The sequence below is a fragment of the Pezoporus occidentalis genome, unplaced genomic scaffold (genome assembly GCF_034315485.1).
Source record: "Pezoporus occidentalis ecotype Australia unplaced genomic scaffold, CSIRO_AGI_Poc_V1 ctg141, whole genome shotgun sequence".
In the NCBI taxonomy this organism is placed as follows: Eukaryota; Metazoa; Chordata; class Aves; order Psittaciformes; family Psittacidae; genus Pezoporus; species Pezoporus occidentalis.
The window spans coordinates 1,697,136-1,715,694 of record NW_026913220.1 but is presented as its reverse complement, the minus strand read 5'-3'; the positions used below and the strand labels follow the sequence as shown (position 1 = coordinate 1,715,694).

General features: G+C 39.5%; 1 protein-coding gene across 13 annotated transcripts in view; it reads right to left on the bottom strand.

Annotated features, from left to right (window-relative positions):
• Nucleotides 1-18,559, bottom strand: part of SHC3 (SHC adaptor protein 3) — a 90,616-nt gene that overhangs the window by 13,034 nt on the left and 59,023 nt on the right. For all 13 annotated transcript variants that reach the window (XM_062609843.1, XM_062609844.1, XM_062609846.1 and 10 more), the window contains 6 exons: nucleotides 15,902-15,965; nucleotides 13,489-13,608; nucleotides 10,311-10,364; nucleotides 5,780-5,831; nucleotides 1,851-1,977; nucleotides 552-708 (listed from right to left, as the gene is read on the bottom strand). In XM_062609843.1, coding sequence (XP_062465827.1) covers nucleotides 552-708; nucleotides 1,851-1,977; nucleotides 5,780-5,831; nucleotides 10,311-10,364; nucleotides 13,489-13,608; nucleotides 15,902-15,965 — 574 coding nt within the window. The remainder of the gene's footprint in view (nucleotides 1-551; nucleotides 709-1,850; nucleotides 1,978-5,779; nucleotides 5,832-10,310; nucleotides 10,365-13,488; nucleotides 13,609-15,901; nucleotides 15,966-18,559) is intronic.

The window sequence follows — 18,559 nt, the reverse complement described above, 5'->3', positions numbered from 1 at the left end:
TGTGCTGCATCTGAAAACTCCTCTTGGAGTTGGCTACATCAATACCACAGTCAAACTTTCAACAGCAATGGTAGAGATTGCTGTCAAAAGCAAAATCTAGAATCTAGAGACTCTTGTCAAAAGCAGTATCTGTTGGCAGAGATAACCAAGCTGACCTTAGTGAAACGTGAGGTGGAAACCTACTGATCACTGATCACTGCTGAGTTATTAATATAATGAACCATTAGTAATGATTGTCCTAGATCGTTTATTCTGCATCAGATCTTTCCCAGTTAGTGAGCATTATTTGATACTCTCTGAAGCATACAGATGTAGTGACCCTCAGTGGAGTTCTCTTCCTTGAACCTGTGTAATCTTTTAACACCATGGGGAAATCATCTCCTTTTGTTTGTTCTGAACCTGCCTAATCTGTAGCTGCCTGTTCAAAAGGAAGGTAGCCACACACGAAGGACTATGAGCTATAAATGGTCCAAATGTAACCATCTTAAAATACACATTTTTTAAAAATGTGGGATCCATCAGCAGGAGGGCAGAGATGCAACTACACTGACCTGAGCTGTATCTGCAGCAGTGGGAAGTCTTGCTTTGAGCCTGGCATCAATGAAGCCGCCAGGGGGGGGCACTTTATTTGGGATGTTGTTGTAATAGGCATGTTGTTCTGTTGGCTCATTATCTTCCTCCATCCATGGCTCATCAAAACTCTGCATCCTGTAAGAAAGTGTTTTATTTTGCCCCTTGCTTGCAAGTCACTTACACCTTGATACCTGCAGCCTATTAAGACTGCCTGCCAGGGGATCACTACTGCATATTATTTTGACAAGTCAGCTACCATTACAAATCAGGAAGCCATGATGGATCATGCAGCAGACATTCTCTGCTTAGACAAACTCTAAAACCCCTTTACAATGGATTACATTCTTCATACTGAGTAAAGGATTGTTTTACTTAGCTTTAAAGACAATTATAAACTACATTAACAAACAATTTTATTTAACCTTACAGTAGTATTTGTAATATTATTACTTTATTGATCGAATACACTCTAAAACTTTGACTTTAATTATGGTTGCTCTATCACCAATATAAATCTGGAAGAACTTCAGAAAGTTAAGAGGTAGGATTTGTGTTTTCAGTCTACATTTAACATTCATTTACACAACTAAACTAAAAGAGTACAGAATGCTTGCAAATCAGGATAGTAGCATTTTATATTCACTATATACCCATTTTACTCTGATATAAGAGATTACACAGGGTACCAGCTCACTGAAATTTGTACTAATGTTAGCAAGCATATAATAATCCATATCAAAAACACAGCTCACCAAAGAAAAGAGAATGCTATATCCCAACCTTTCAAGCATATACAAGCAAATAGATTTTGTATCCTCCAAAGAACACAGTCAAATCCTCTGTATAATAAATTACATTCCTAAAAACTTCATCCTGGTTAATATCAGAAATAGTGAAACATCAGTAGTAATTCTGGAAGTCCAGCAACTCTAGCTTACTTCATCTAAATTGATAGAGCTGCTATGACAGTAACAATGAGGAAATGCCACAAATAACATCCATTCTTGGCCATCCAACTCTGCCTACTAACAACAACAGAAAACATATGATCATTTCAGTAAGTTTACTATGAAACCCATATTTAGCCCATTCTCTTAAAATGACTGTGCTCCTTCCGTATTCATTAGGCATATGCTACTTTGCTAATTCAGCAGAAATCTCTTTTTTAAGTGTTTAAATCCCGTCTGTCCGCAGCAACTGCATCCACAGCACATTTTATTAAGTAAATACAAAGCTAAAGAAGATCCTTTAGCAGTCTTCACTGCAATCACACTCACCTATCATGGAAAGTAGGTATCTTAGAAGGGCATCGCAAGTATTGCTTAAATCGAAGCTCGAACGCTTGCCCTATGGTGCTGATGACATCCTGGGCCAGGCCATCAGAGCATTCCAGTATATGACAAGCTAAATGAAAAAGATTTGACACATGTGCATGTAAATAATTGTTTATGTTATGCTGGGTTGCACTGGCCTATGACAAAACACCTACATGTCAGGTATAGTTGCCCTATTCATGGTGTTCACATTTCAATAAAACTCAGTGATGGCACAGTGGATTTCAGGCAATGGGGTCTTTTTGAAGGTTATGTAAAATTGCTCTGTTGTGCAACTGCAATACCACAAATCAGTTCTATAACTTTTCACTTGATATTACCTAAATGCAATAGATTATATAAGAATTCTAACAAAGATTTAAGTTGAAATTATAAAAATATTAGTAGATAGTAACAACAAAAAAAAGCTTTCCTTGCTTTAATCAATTTTATTACCATTTCAGTTTTCTGTCTAATCATGCCAAGTTTGCAAACTCTTCACTTCTTCTGAGCTTCTGGAATTTCCCAAATTACAAGCTGAGGGAGGAAAAAATAACTAGGATACTTCCTAGTATTTTATTTTATTTGATTCCAGTAATACAGAGGTTGGTACCTTTCCCTGTTTGTATGGAGATGCTCCCAGCAAACTGTAGAATCAGTAGGGAGCACAGAGTCAGGACCTCGATTAACTCCAGCACTCCCCCATGTGCCACCTCTCTGAACCCAGTGTGACAGAGGAAGTAAGGAGGGAGGCTGGCAACACAAGCTCTCTTCCTATAGGAGATGGAGAAAGCTTTATCAACTGCCTGAGCAGCCAAATCCATCCCAGTTTTAAATCAGAGAGTGGTTTGGAAGTATTATCTTCATGACAACATGAACAGGCAAACTCATAAAGATTTCACCTAACTGCATTTTAGTATACACCTTGAGTCCAGCTCAGTGAAATCAAGTGCTTTGATTGACAGTGTCCTACAAATAAGGGCTGGTCCTGACATTTGAGTGACATGATTTTAGTTGAAACAATATAGGGAGACTAAGGAAGTTTAGCAATGACTTCTCAGCTTGCTGGGCAGACTTTTGAAGAGGCCAGAATAAAGGGCCAAGAAACCTGCAATTCTGCCAGTACAGAATGACCAGGGCACATGTGCTCTCCCTCAGCAGCACCTCTCACAGCCTGAGATGGCACCAGTCACAGTGCTGCCCTGCTAAACAGAGCCAGTGATACTTTCTTCTCACCTTATAGCACTTGCTGTGCTGAGCAGTATGCTGAGGCAATGCCCGATTCAAGGCAGTAATGCCCTTAGCTGCATGCTGGAAGTGGATTCAGCAGTCAAAAACAAGACCTCTGTGCATTCAAAGACAGAGGCAGACAGCCCTGGCTAGCAGCAGGACATCTGCTGTTTACTCTTTCTGCTGGTGGCAGGTGAACAAGCAGCCCCCAAATGAAGTGCAGCCTTACCTGCAAGAACATGGACCAAAAGTAGTTAAGCCAACCAAAGCTACAATTTCTGTATTCTATAGCTCGAGTGTGGATTTAAAGAGACCACACTGCTCATTGCTAAACCTCTCTGGAGCTGAAATGAAGCATGAGTCATAAGTAGTTTTGGTGGGTGACATAATGAGTAACCTGTTTCCCTGGATACCTGAATGGACTTTCAGCAGGTAAGAGATGTGCTTCTTTTAAAAGCATGAGAAAGTTTGGCTCACACAGAGATGATTTCTTGTGAATGTTACAGCAGAAGACAGACAGTCTCTAGCTTGCTCAATCCAGAATATAAAGCATGAAGAGAGCGTCACACTTGGGAAGAATGAGTCTAATATGCCAGTGAAAGCATCAGTGCTAGTGTCTGTAACAGCAGCAGTAACATTTTTCACTAGATACAGAAGTAAATTTGGACTCATTTCTAAACTATTTGCAGATAACACAAAGACTGACAGGCTGACCAGTGACAGTGAAAGAGGGCAATCTAGATCCCTTGGTACAATAGACCTTTTAAAACAATGTGTTTTAATACTGGTCACATGTAAAGTCACCAATCTGCAAACCACTGATGTACATACACAGTCGTGGAAAAACGTAATGCAGAAGGCTTAAAGATTGCAGCATGAAGGAATTTCATGTGAGATAACAGTGGTTCACTGCAGCAAAAAGGACTTATGAGAAACCAGCTAATGATGAGGATGACAAAAGCAAGTAAGAGTAGGAAGGCGAAGCCTCTGTTATAGATTGCAGGCATTAATACTAGATTACTCCAAATAATAACAGGCATCATTTCTGTTTTTCAAACAGTGCAGAAAAACGAAAGAAGGAGGAACAGAAATTATCTGAAGGAAGGAGGGCATGCACTGCAGCTGGAGATCGACCAGAGTTCACTCTGCCAGAATTTTCCTAAGGAAAACTGAGAAATGGCTTGAATTAAATACCCCACAGGAAGACAACAGCAGGTGTTTAGATGACTCTTCAATCTAGGATAGAGTAGCTCAACAAGGAACAGTGACAGGAAACTAAGGCTAAACACATCCAACTTAGATATAATAAAGAACATAGTCTATGAAACAGTTTATATGTAAAATCCATTTACACAGGAACAGAAGACAGAGCGCAGGGATCCTCCAGACCCTAGAGTACACACATCTGGTCTGTGATACTGATCCACTGTATTGACACTGAGATCTTTCAGAGAAACTGAATCAGTCTCCAGTTTAGCAGAAAGGTACTGCTAAAGCAAGTGGGGTGGGAAGGTCTGCATCATACAGCCTGCAGTTTGATGCCAGAGTCTTTCTAACTGGGGGCACATGTTGGAGCATTACAAGCATGGCAAAGAACTGGACTATTACCCTACCTCCCACTCACTGTGTTTTCTAGGTGTTTCACTGACATTCAGCATAGTAGTTTATTTAGTGCAGGTATTATTTATGAGCTAAGTCAGACTTTCTCAAGTCTGGACATCTCTGCACATTGACAGGTTGTTAAGGTATCTAAAATAATTAAAGGTGACAAAATACAGAAGCTGCAGAATTAGTTGTGCCCATGGTAAAGTGGCAGGTCAGAGTCTGCAGAGTTCACATTTTGGATTGAAAGTGTCTGAATTCTGCAGAAATCCTGTTGGAAGTGCTTGAGTCCTTTTTTGGAGCTAGTCTTTCTTTTCTCTATGAATCTATGAATAATAAGTAGGTTCTCAAGAACATAATACACTTTGTATCTAACATTAAGACCTAGTCATGCTTTCTGCATTACAAGCAGGAATGTTTTCTGTACCTATTATTTCTGACTGTAATTTGCACTTTCCATAATTTACTTTTAAGACTCTGAACTGGGTCTTTGAAGACAATCAATGAGAGAGGCTTGCTGTCCCTGACTGCTCTCTCACAGAGCAACCCAATGTTAAATAGAACTTTACTGAGAAAAAGGATAACAGCCCTCCAGCAAGCTGGCTTGAAAGCTCACTACCTAGTAAAGAATCTGATTCCACCAGGAAGAATTAGGCATGTACCAAGAAGACCTAACAGATTCAGCTGCCTCATCAGGAGACTTAATCAGAGGACTGCTTAGTTCCTGCATAGTGACTGGGTGTAGGTGAGAGTTAACTGTTGCCTAGAAGCTCACACAGTCAAGTTAAGGCAAGCATTTAATTTAAGAGATGAAGAGAATCAAAGTGATATTTGGAGCTGAACTACAGGCAAGACCTGTAGGCTCCAGGTTTGAGAACTGACTTGTGCATAGCTGTTCCTTTTTGCTGCATAATCTTTCCATTACTCTGTCAATGACAATTGTTTTATTGGTCTGCATTTATTCTTTTTTTCCTGGGGAAAAGAAATTCAACTGAATTATACCATGAATAATTCATATTTCTCAAAGGAAAAAAGGTGCCAAATAGGTATTTCAAACTTACCTCTCCGATTAACAGGATCCTTAGCTACATATGCAACATAGTCAGTTGTATCCTGTCAAAAAATTAAGACAGCTACAATGAATGCAAAAAATCTTTGCACTGATCATAGCAAAAGATCACAGTTCAGAGTGTGCATATTCCTGTGGGTAGAGCCTCAAATGACATGTTTTGCTCTGCAGTTTATACTACTTAAATACCACAAAAAATCTTACAGGCTCGATACTAATCCCACCACTTTGTTTTCTCCAGAATGTGATATATTCTGGCAGAATTTATATCTTCCAAAGCACTGGAAAATGAGTTAAAAAAATTGATAAGATTTTTATCAGGCCTCTTTTAGAAGGGAGTAGAAATACAAGTTCTCATGTTCAAATTACTTAGAGATTCTGGTTCAGAACATGAATAATCAACTGGTTCTGAGGCAGAAAGAGTGGGAGTAACAGCCCTGCTCCTCAGAAGCACTAAGCAATGCTGTTTATTCATGTGTATCAAGCAGGTGTGTTTACTGACTACAACGCCATATGGCACAGGGGTGCTCAGCCGCAGCTTGGCTATGACAGGAAGTATTCCAGGACACCCTTCTCCAGCCCATGTGCTGCTTCAGCCATGCCTGTTGCCACATGCCAAGTGGATTTTCCTGCAAGACCAAGCCAACATCTTCTTTAGGGATATTTTGCTAGCTGTCCTGCCACCCTCATGTTCCTGTGAACAGGCGGTGCAGACTTTCACCATTGTGCAGATGAAACAGAAAGGCAGGTGCTTCCAGGAACGTGAGGTCTGCTGGCACCTCTGGAAAATTACATATATTCCTGATGTGATCAGGAAGTCCTGCTTAGATCAGATATTTTCTGACATGCCTGGCTAGTCAGGTATAGCTAAACCCAGCAGGTATACATAGGATACACAACAGCTAGCTGCATAAATATACACAAAGCAACTCCAGGTAATTGAACCAAGACCATTGACAACTATGTGAAGATCTAATGTCATAACAAACTTCAATCTTCAGTTGAAAGATAAATCTCTTCAGCTTAACTTTCTCGAGTGCAAGCACACACAACCACAACCCCATCCAAAACAATTAATTGTGCTGTGTGTCTATATAATTCTCTTTCAAAGGAGACAGCAAGGGAAATGAGGAAGAACGTTCATGATTATGGTGACAGATGTGCAGCCGTATCATTTAATGTGCTATTGAAAGGCATTCAGACACAGCAGTAATGAGCTTAGTCTGTGAAGAAAGTGGAGCATAGAAGAGTAGCCCTAGCAATTTGTCCAGCAATTCCTTGAGCACCCAGTGACATAGTGTTTGGGCAATGACTTGTGTGGAAGTAATGATGCATATCAACAAGAAAGGGGATGAGAAAAGTGGTTATGTCTGGAGTAGCAAATAAAAGAGAGACAAGGTAAAGGCCTGAGAGCTGTTCCACAGTTGTCCATAAAGTTTAATTGTTGCTACTCTCCCTTGCCTGGCTGTGCTGGTTTCCCATGTCCTGCTCTGAAACATTCTGAAGGACCAGCTTATGCTGGGCATGACTCTCTGGAGACCACTGGGAGGGAAGACAGTGAATGTGTGGATGCAAATTTCACCATGCTATTTCATTTCGGGCCAGAAAACAGGCCTGGGATCATTTTATTTACTGGCACAGATACAGCTGATGGACATATTCATGACTGAGTAAATCACAGATCTATCTCATAGCTAGTGTGAGTGTGAGAGACTGGAACCACCTACTCTCATCTAAAGATTCAAGCTGACTATGACAAACCATTAACCACCTAAAGTGGGCACATTTCATGGCAGCTAAATTAGAAGATTCCCATCAAAAGGCTAGACAGGGCTGGGCTGATGCAACAAAGTGGTCCCTGACATTCAAGGACTGAAGACAGGTATGAATGAGCTATTATTTTCACTCAAAGAAACTGTCTTGCAGTGTTAAAATTCAAAGGCAGGGCTGAAACTGAAGAACTAGTGCCTTCAGGGTCCTCTGAGAGACCTGCCTTATTAGACCTTTTGAGAGCTTTTTGAGACCTCTCAGAAATTTCAGCAGGAAATACAGATGTCTTGTCTGGCTGTCTGGAAATACCCACTTGAAATGACTATGGGTGAAATTGTTTAGTGCATCATAACAAGGGGCTGAAGAGAGATAAAGCAGATCCAGAATACAACCTTGGAAGTCGAAATTATTCCATAGTAATGTGTAAAAAGGATTTGGTGGAAAGATTTTTAAGCTCTCATGTACTGACACAGGCAGAAGCTGTCTGACTCACTGCAAACAGGAATATTGCAAAAATATGTATGATACTCAGGCTGTTCTCCAAGTCTGTGGGACACTTCTCCAGTGGATGTATTTTGAATGATTATGGTACTTAACGCTTAGGGAGTGGGAGGAAAGTTGAAAAGCTAATTGCTGGTGCAAATGTGTGGCAGATATCCAGAGCAGAAAAGTAGTGAGGGGGAGAAGCGGGGACAATCTCTCTTTTAAATAAACTAAACTTCAAAATGTGGAAGCATTTCCTGAAGAAACACGGGCACAGATCTGTTTCCTAGTTCAGTATGGCCTTTCTCCATCCATTTTAAGTCTCTGAGGAGAGATTTAAATCTGAGGAGATGAGCTTATGAGCTGGATCCCAGCTGTGTTTGGGAGATATGGTTTGGTGGTAGCAGCCCTCCAGGTGGAAATTGTTAAAGGCTAATAAATGGTATGTCTGGATGACACTCAGATAGGTTAATAAATGTCTGAACTAAATCCCATCCTTGCATCTTGTCTTCTTCTGTGTGCACATAGGACAAAGGAACAACCTCCTTTATGAAACAGCTTTTGATTTAAAGTTGTGCCAGATACCAGCCCACTGAGACAAGTCTGTAGAGTGTCATCAGATACTCATACCTACCCTTCTCCACCCCCAGAAAGAGATCACCATGCACTGGTCTGATTGGGAACACAACTTTTCAATTTCACTCTCTTGCAGACTCCCTTACACCACGTAATTTTATTTCTCTGGTAGTTCACTGGCTTGGTAGGATGATTTTTATCTCTCTCAAACATTTGTGAGAGCTTGTTTACTCCAATTCCAATCTCTGTTGCTGCTCCTCTCCTCTTTCCTGGTAAATCTCTCTATCGGTGGGCAGTGTGCAGTGGTGTTTCCAGGACTTAGCATTTGGGATGGCAGATGGGGAATGAAGAATCTTCTTATGGAGGCAGGGAACTGTGCTAATCACTCCTCTGCCCACTTCAGAAATTGTTCATTTACAGCATTCATTGCAATCTGTTGTGTTTCAAAGCTGCTTTTGATGCATTCTGTGTTCCCCAAATTGTTGTGATATCATGTCCTTTTCCCTTCTGGAACTGAACTGAGCTCAGCAGAGCTACGCTGAGGCTCAAGTTTGCCCTTAAGTTTTCTGAGGATAGTGAAATGAAAAGAGAAAGTGTGAAAGATCTTCAACTTAACAGAGTCAAACTGAGAGAATTAACTCACAAAGCAGGCTAGAAATTGCCTTACCTGTACTACATGAATGATAAATGACAGCAAAACATATGATGGAGGAAAAGGCAGACTCAATTCACACTCAAACTAGGTTTAAAAGCTTTCAGACCTCTAAGGTATGAGGTGATCAATGTCCCTGTTTTATAATTCTCCCGGGTGACAAACACCTTTTAAGGACATTTAATATGCCTTTGGATGGACTGCTTATAAAAACAGGAAAGCATAACAATCAGGTGTCTGCATTTTAAACTAAAAGAACCAAACTTGTAGGTGTATCTGAAAGCTTTGCAGAACTAGAAAGAAAGAACTGGGATATTCCTGGAAGCCTATCTTTGAGCTGCATGAGTGTAGCAAATATCACAGTATCACAGTATCACAGTATGCTAGAGATTGGAAGGGACCTCGAAAGATCATCTAGTCCAATCCCCCTGCCGGAGCAGGAACACCTAGATAATGTTACACAGGAATGTGTCCAGGCGGGTTTTGAATGTCTCCAGGGTAGGAGACTCCACAACCTCCCTGGGCAGCCTGTTCCAGTGTTCCGTCACCCTCACTGAGAAGAAGTTTCTTCTCAAGTTTAAGTGGAACCTGAAGGCAGGATTTATCACAGTTCTCTCAATGCACACTTAGAGACATGAAGAAAAAAAAAAATTAAATGCATGCATTGCTATAAACATAACTGCAACACAGTCTGTTACTGTAAAAAGTACAAAATAAAAACCAGGACAGAAATTCACATAATAGCCATATGACGATACTATATTAATCTGGAAAACAAAGCCCTACTTGTCAGTTACTATAAGAATGCTCACAACCCTTTGATACTTTTTGTTTCAGTCATTCAAAGAGGAGGATCTATGACTGCTTGTCAGTCACTTCCCTTGAAAAGAGTTTGATGACAACAATCAAGAAGAATTTATGAAACAAGAAACAGGAGTTATTGTGGTTAGAGTTTTCTTTCAGTAAGCTATGCAATAAATTTTGCCACACAGTTCTTATACAGCAATACCTACGTGTGGGAAAGCTTCAAGGAAATGCTTACCGGATCACCTCCAGATGCAAAGGAAATAGATTGCATATGGTGATTTGCTATGATCTGTATGGATCAGAAAGAATAAGTGTGAATCAGTAGGTTTTCTTACAGTTTACCCTCTTGATTTCTTTTTTGGTTTGTATAGGGGTGAAAATCCAAAACCAAGGTCAAAATCCTGTGTTTCACCTACAGGGAGTGCAAAGGGTAGCACGATTATAATATAAACAAAGATGACTGTATCTATTCTGGTGTTCTTTAAAACATAGCAGGACATGGCAAAATTGCTAAGTGTGCACAGAACTCCAGTAAATCATATAGCTCTGTCATACAGTATCTTTGGAGAAATTTTAATCTGCTAAAGCTCGCTTTCTTTATTACAGATAGTGATGAATGGAGCAAAGGGTCCTATTCATCAGAACACTTTTCTGCTGATGAAGCTCTGGAAAAATCAATGAAAACGTGCAATATCTACAGCACCTAAGGATTCAAAAATTGCTTCTGATACTTAACTGTGTCATTTTACATTTCAAATACCAACGTGTTTCCAATATGCAAACAGAACATTGACTCCAGCTGCAATGTAGCATTGTAGACAAAATCTCAGGCAGACTCCAGAACATTTGAAATTCAATTTGCTTATGTGCAATTTGAACTAATATGATATTTCCCTGAGAAAAGACAAACTGTTATGAAACTCTAATACAAGGAGAACAGTTCTGCTCCACTACTATTCTGAGATTTAACTTACGAAATCTTTTAATAATGAAATCATGTAACAACCAAGAAAGAAAAGGTCATTGGAAAGAAAATTTCACTTGATCACTTGAGTTACAGAAACTATGCCAAGGAATTCATCTGGTACAGGACAATGCCCTTATTTAGTGCCTCAAAGCATGTAATTTGGATTTTAATTGCTGTCTTTGGAGAGGGTATCAGATACTTTAGAAAACCGTTTTGGCAAAAAATGAGGCTAAAATGATATTTTCTGGGCTGTTTCCCCCATCCTCTATCTGAAAGACCTGAAGCAGCAACCATCTTCCTTGATGTACAAAAAAGTACAAAAAAGCTTGACATGACTTTCTCTGGATCTTGCTGCTTCACTAAGTCAGCAAGAGTTGACAACTATTTATAGTGCTTATATTATATAAAGAATGCTTCATTTTCAATACTCCTGCTTGTCCCACAGGAGCCTCTCAAGATGTGGTTAATGTTTAAGTGTTCATTGGTGAACCATTGTTGCCTTACTCGTCAGTGAGGATTTCCTTTTCTTTTTTCCAGTAAAGAAGAAGTGCTTTTAACAATGGAGATGAACTAGTGAAGATTTGTTATACATCTGTCATTGTCACTGTCTTAAATTGTGCAAATAACCTGATCTTTTACTTCAGCATCATAAACAACAAAGTTGTTCAGCATCATAAACAACAAAAATTATTTCAGATTCCCTCAAAACTTATTTTTCCAAATTTCAAGAAAACTGAAAAGTTCTTGAAAACATCAGTACAAGTCAAACACTTTTTTCTTTTTAATTCCTCAGCTAAATGTTTTAGATTAGTTTGAGATAGGGATATTCCCTCCCCCACACCAAAATGTTGACACAGCAAATCATGAATGCCTTGCATAGCTCAAAATGAAATGAATCAGTAATGCGTGCACATAGTTTAGAGACATTTCCATCTACCCAAATCTGCATTTTAAACAAATAAACAACAACAAAAAAATTTTCCTCTCATCCCTGCTTAACATGTTGTCAGAACTGTTGTGCACGGGTATGTGCAATTTTTTTCCAGCTACCTCAAGCGCTAACAATAAATGCCTTGTCTTTTATTTCCTTGTGGCTCCTCTGGGAAAAAGAGGCTTCTGCGGAAGTTCTCAGCCATGTTCCTGGGAGGGGCTGCTGGGCCACGCTTATTTTCAAATCAAATGCTTGGCACAAATAAGAAGCAAGGGACACCACAGCCGGGCTGGGGATGTCTGAGAAACCAGACATTTCCCAGGCCTGCAGCATCTCGACCGAGTTGATCTCAACAGGAATGATGTGAGAGAAAGATAAACAGTTTTGTAAACTCAGAGAAAAGAGAAGGTATCTGAGGGAGGATTCTTCCCTGCGATAAGTCAGTTTAACTCCATTTCAACCCTGACATCAGCCAAAGACAAGGTTGCTTCAGGGTTTGGCACTTTTTAAATAGATCTAATTAACATCAAGTTCCTATTCTTCTGACCGGGGGCAACTGTCCTTATGAAATGCACTGCTGCGTATATTCCACAATAAGGCTCCAAACTACTGCAATCAGCCATAACACTGCTCCCACAGTCTCAGTACTCACTATAGAAGATTATGATGATTTCTAAATAAGGATAAGAATGAACATAAATTAATGGCAACATAATAATAAACATAATAAAAAAGGAAAGCTTTTTAACAGACAATGTATGAATTCTTTCTGATTCTTTAACCTGAGGCTCTGAAGGACTGCAGGATGGTATTTTTTTCTTCCTCTCTTGCTGTATCTGGGCAGAAAGTTGCATGCCCTAACGCAGTATGTGGCTCACAGCAAATAGCACTGCAGTGACTATGCATGTCTGTCGGCTTTCTCTCTATATATATACCCTGAGCAAGGATTCTTCTCATCTCATACATCATTCACAATCCACTGCAGTGATTCCCTGAAGTCTGTCTGTACCTTCAGCACAATGAAGAAGAAAAAGAAATGGGCTGCTTGAAAAAGGATGCCTTGTCTCCCTAAAAGACTGGCATTTCACTGCTGCAAACCCCCTGAGGCTGTATTTTTAGCAGAGCCTCAGTAATAGATTGCCTGTTAAGGCTCTAAATGTGAAGAACACAACAATACTGGGGATGCACATTCAGTCCTTTTGTCACTTACTCCAAATGCATCCCTTTTGCAATTGTAGCCAAGAAGAACTTCTAAGACCAGAAAATGCTGTTTCATGTTGTAGGTCTTCTAAGAGCAAAACTGAACTACCCAAAACATGGCAAGAAAATAATTCATCAAAGCTGTGTTGAATACTAGAACTGTGACTGCTAGTGTGCTTTACTTCCTGTTCTCATTCATTTTATTGACATCATTGAGGAATAATAACTTTGACCAATTGAGTATTTTGGCAGCCAGCAAATAATTGTGCGATAGGCTGTTCATCAAAAGCCTTACAAATTAACAGTTACACTCACCTGTTTTGTGTCAGGAGTCATTAGGTTTAAACTGGTGGTGGAGATATTCAGCATTATGCTCATTCCTGCAAACTGAAGATTGCTCTTTCCCAAGATGCTAGAAAGAACTTTGCTTGCTGACTGTGAAGGGTGAAAAAAAGCACATTTTTGTACTCTGCTTGTTTGGGATGACCTTCATTGTATGCAGAGTTAGCTGTAGTCTTAAAGGTTTCTAAAAAGTTGCTGACTTTTCAAAGCTCATTTCATTGCACCAGCTGTTTTCCTCTGGAGATATTTTTTTAATAATAATAATAATAATAGCAGCAGCTAGGCAGGCATTCATCCACTCTTGACCTAACAAAATAGGGTTTTGTGAGATAGCAAATTCTCACCTTCACCAAGGGACCAATTGAGCAGACAATGATGAATGCCTTGAGTCAGTAGCTTAAAATAGCAGGTTCTTATTCTGTAAAAAACACTTCAACTCCTGAAAACAAATCTGTTGCTTGCTCTGCTCTAGTAGCTTCCCAGATGGAAAGGGCAACTCCAGTTATACTGAAGGAATGCTGCTGTATTTGTATTTGTCCCAAGCTGCCTGCAAGCTTGGAAAGATTTGTCCCCAGCAAGATGGACACACTTGTTCTTCTTCACTCCTTAAAGTTTACATTTATTCAATTTTAGTTTCTTTTCCTTCTGTTTAAGTGGATAAAAATATGCTACCTACATATTGCTTCCACGTAACATTTGTGCTGCACTATTTTTACTTTGTCATGTTACAGTGCTAGTACCTCATTAACTTCTCTTTAAAACAAGCCATTTTGAATATTCTTGTTTCTCTTCTTTCCTTAAACCTTCATGATTCCCAGCTCATGCCTAAGGATCATCTGACCAGTATGTGGGTAAAGTGTGAAAACCTGGCCTCAGGAAGTACATCTCAACCATATTCATAACCCACTAGTGGCAAAACCATGATGAAAGTAAAGACTGGCAAAGGATACCAGTCTCTACCATTCATGTGAAATTCTGTGGCTGGGCAATTTTTCTTCTCATCCAGTACACTTCAAAAACACTATATTTTTTCCAATAACTCATAAGCAACATTTCTTCTAAAACCAGTAATACAGTGAGGTGTCTCACTAGGCACTTGGGACTCTGTTTAACTTACTTTTGCAATGATATTTTATGTCATTTTGTTTTCCAAGAAAAATATTTTCCTCTTTACCATCAGGTATAAAAAACAAAAGCCAGAGAACCTAGAAATACTAACGAAGTGAATTTGGTGAATTTGGGAAAACCACAACCTTAATTTCTGAGGCAATTTCCAGTTACACTGTAATACATGCCTTATTTTACCAGGGGAAGATTCTCCATTGCAAACAAGTGGCATTTCACCCCATCCCTTTCTGTTGGGATTCTGCCTAGTTAGTGAAGTAGGTGGGGAAGCAGGCAGACCTTTCCTTCACCTGCCTGTTCTCCTCTTGCACCCAACACCATCTACAAGGGATACAATTAACTGCTATTCTCCTTCCCTTAGCATTTAATCCTAGCTTTGCTAGCCAGCCTCTGAAAGAGCCAGCAGTACAAGACTGTTGGAAGCTACCAATGCAAGAGTTGAGCTGAAGTTTCCTCCACTCCTTGTCACAGAATTAGAATCATTTAGGTTAGAAAGGGCCTTTAAGATCCAGTCCAACCTTAAACCTAACACTGCCAAGGGATGGGGACTTACTTAACCACTGCCCTGGGCAGCCTGCTCCAATGCTTGAAAACCCTTTTGGTGAAGAAATTTTCCCAAATATCATGCAGATTCTAGCTTGTATCACACAAATAAGAATAAAAGCATGGTAACAACCATGTTAGGCCAATGTCCACCAGACCCACCATCAGTTCTGGACACTGAGAATCATCTATAGAAAGAGCATAGAAAACAGAGGATCATCTGTATGTTCTCTCAATTTCCAGAGATCAGTGATTTCCAGACTCATTAAATGTCACCAGTAGAGCTATACTGCAAGAACAGATTTAATCACTTTCAAAACTATGCATATTTTGGCCTCTGCAAGAGCTTTCAGCACATATTTCCACAATTTATTCATGCATTTTATGAAAAAGCATCCCTTTTGTTTGTTTTAAGCCTTCCACCTTCAATCTACAAGAGAGAGAAAAGGACGGAAGGAGGGGGTTTCTATAGTAGGAACTTAAAGGCAAGTCACAATATTTTCCTACATGTCCTATGTACTTCTGGATGCCTATAAAAGCAGATCCTGACCAAAAGGGCAAGAGGCAACATACAGTGGGTGAAAACAATCAATATTTTAAATGATTAATGATCTGGAATTCTCAAAACTCCTTTAAAGTCACCTGCCTGCTTGCCTGGTCTCCTCTGTGTTGAACTAAGAAAATACAGTCACCTGCACTGCAAGGAAAGAAAAAATACCTTTCGTTTCTTGAAGGCTCCTTTGGCACCAGGCATGGCTTCACAAACACGACTGATCGCTTCCCTGAAGAGACAGAAAAAAAGCTTTATGACAAATGAATGTGTGGGTTGCTTCATTATACTTGAAATGAACTGGGAGAGAATAGCTTCAGACCATATTTCTGTTTACAAGTGAGGATAGTTTAGCAGGTCAGTTAGCTCTCTTCTCAAGGCTAAAACAGCTGCCAGTCAAATTTAGAATACCTCAGTGTGAAGCAGAAGTCAGTAAATAGTCAGTGTAAGGAAGAGTATGAAGAGTATCTTGAGAGCTACAAAGGATGGTGTTTTCTCACACTATTACAAAGACTTTTTCTCATTGCAAATTAGAATATCCATCTAATTACCTCCTTCCAGGTCTCATTTTTGTACCTTATTAAGCCATGAAGCTTATCTGCTCATAAGACCGGCCTTTAATCAACATTGCTTTAAAAGTTTAGGGTATTTTTTTAATCTTTCTTGTAATGTAAGGGGTAGTATTTATTATTTTTGCCACTACTATACTATGCACTTTTCTAGTCAGAGCAAAAACACCTGGCTTAGGTTAATATAAGAACCCCAAAATGTTCATGGTTGTTGTATACAATACACGCAATGTACAAAATTTTAGTTGACATTTATTCAATATTGAGTAATTTATTTGTGGCCCTATTTGTATTTTGTGAGCAGAATTAATGCCACTAAGATTTTGCTTCAGTTTTCTAATATTGCTTCATTCTTCCCATCAAACTTGGGAAGAAATGCATGTTGAAAATGAATTTAAATTCATGCCTTCTCACAGAAGAGTAACTGTATACTACAAAAGCTCTTGAAATCATACTGCTACAAACAAATCTTATAGACATTTTCAGTATTTAACAACTTATTATCTGAACAGTCAGCCTGGTCAGTATTTAGAATTTCCTTCCATGCATGCAGAGACCTTCCTGTGACTGTTAGCTACAAAGCTGTAACAGACCTCTCCTGTTGATAAGACAGACCTCTCCATAAGACAGAGCAGCTGCACAGAGATGAGTAAAGGTAACTCCAAACCTTGTTTAACTGTTTTAAATACGGATTGAGACTAACAGCATATCATACTTGGACCTGAAAATATGGAAGTAACATTTATTTTATGCAAAAAATAAAAATACAGAATGGGGGACAATGAACTACAGAATGGGGGGACAATGAATTACAGGCTAAAAAGTAATCAAAATAATCAAAACCTTGAAACATCACCTTGATAAAAACATAAATAATTTTAATTTTTTTGCCATGTGCAGGATGATATTTCAGATAGGCATTAGGTGATTACACAAGACCAACAGGTGAGTCAAGACAGAAATGTCATATACATATCAGCATTCAACATAAAATGGCTTAGCAAATGTCACAGATTTATCTGGTTGCAATCAGTAATCACTATATAGTTATGATTTTGGTTCTTTTACTTAGGGCCCAAACCAAAGCTTGAATCACCTGGAAGAACGTCATGAATATATTATTTTTGCTGGTGGGTGGCTGTGGGTGTGGGACACACCTTGCAGCAGGTTTAAAGTCTGTCATTCTGAAGAAGCATGAGATTTATAGTAAGAGAACAGTCAAAAAAGCTCGCAGGCACACAGTCCTCTCTTCAGGATGAGAGAAGAGCTTATTTGTTCCTCTGTTCCTCTGCTTGTCTTTTTTCTTTTATTTTTCTTTTCCCAACTACATCTGCTCATCTAACAAATGGTCTTTCACTACAATCCCTGCCTTGCATATGTCCTCAGACCATCACGGATACAACAGCACTCCATCGTAAAATTCAGGGCTTGTATTTAGTTTCCACATTTACCACAATGCTTTTTTGACTCCAAACCAGTGTGTTAGTTAAACTAGCTACAGAACAAGTAAAAATCAGTAGGTTTAAAAGAGCAGCTCTAATGCATCTTACAAATACAACACAGCCAGCATCAACATAGAGTGATCATCATGATATTGAAACATAAGTTACTCCTGAAAATGTCATCATGAAATAGAAATATTCTTCTTCTCCACCAAAAATGCTTTTCTCTGACTCAGGAAAAGCAAACAGACATCGTGTTATACAGAGGCAACCTCTCAGCCTTGCTACTGAGCTAAAACTTGTGGTTTGCCATCTCCTTCTTGTACCAAACCAAATCCTTTGGAGGCAATGGGGTGGGAAGTCCATGCCTGTGGCAGTCCCCAGCCCATTGCTGTCTTTCAGACCCATGCCTCTTGCTTCACCCCATGTTTCTGAGCTTTCCAGGCATTCTGGCCTCAAGTTGCTGACACGGAGGCGTCATCAAGCATGCCTCTGTGCCTTCATCCTCTCTCTTTCCTCCAGTGGTCGCATTAGCAGTCTGAGACCCCTTTTTGCCTCTCACAAAAAGAATTTGTATTTCAGAGATATGAACTGTGCTTGAGGATAAATTCATCTGTAACTTCCTTTCTCTTCTGATTTGCCTCCACCATCTTCTGTGTTTAGCAGCAACATGAATCAGGTAGGAAGGAACGGGAATTTTCAGTCCACGGCAGCTGAAAAAAAACATTTACAAGCTTGTTGCTTTTCTGGGCCAGGACTTGGATTTGTAGTGGTTTTGTCACTAACTCTTCTGCCTCTCAGATCCTGATAAACAG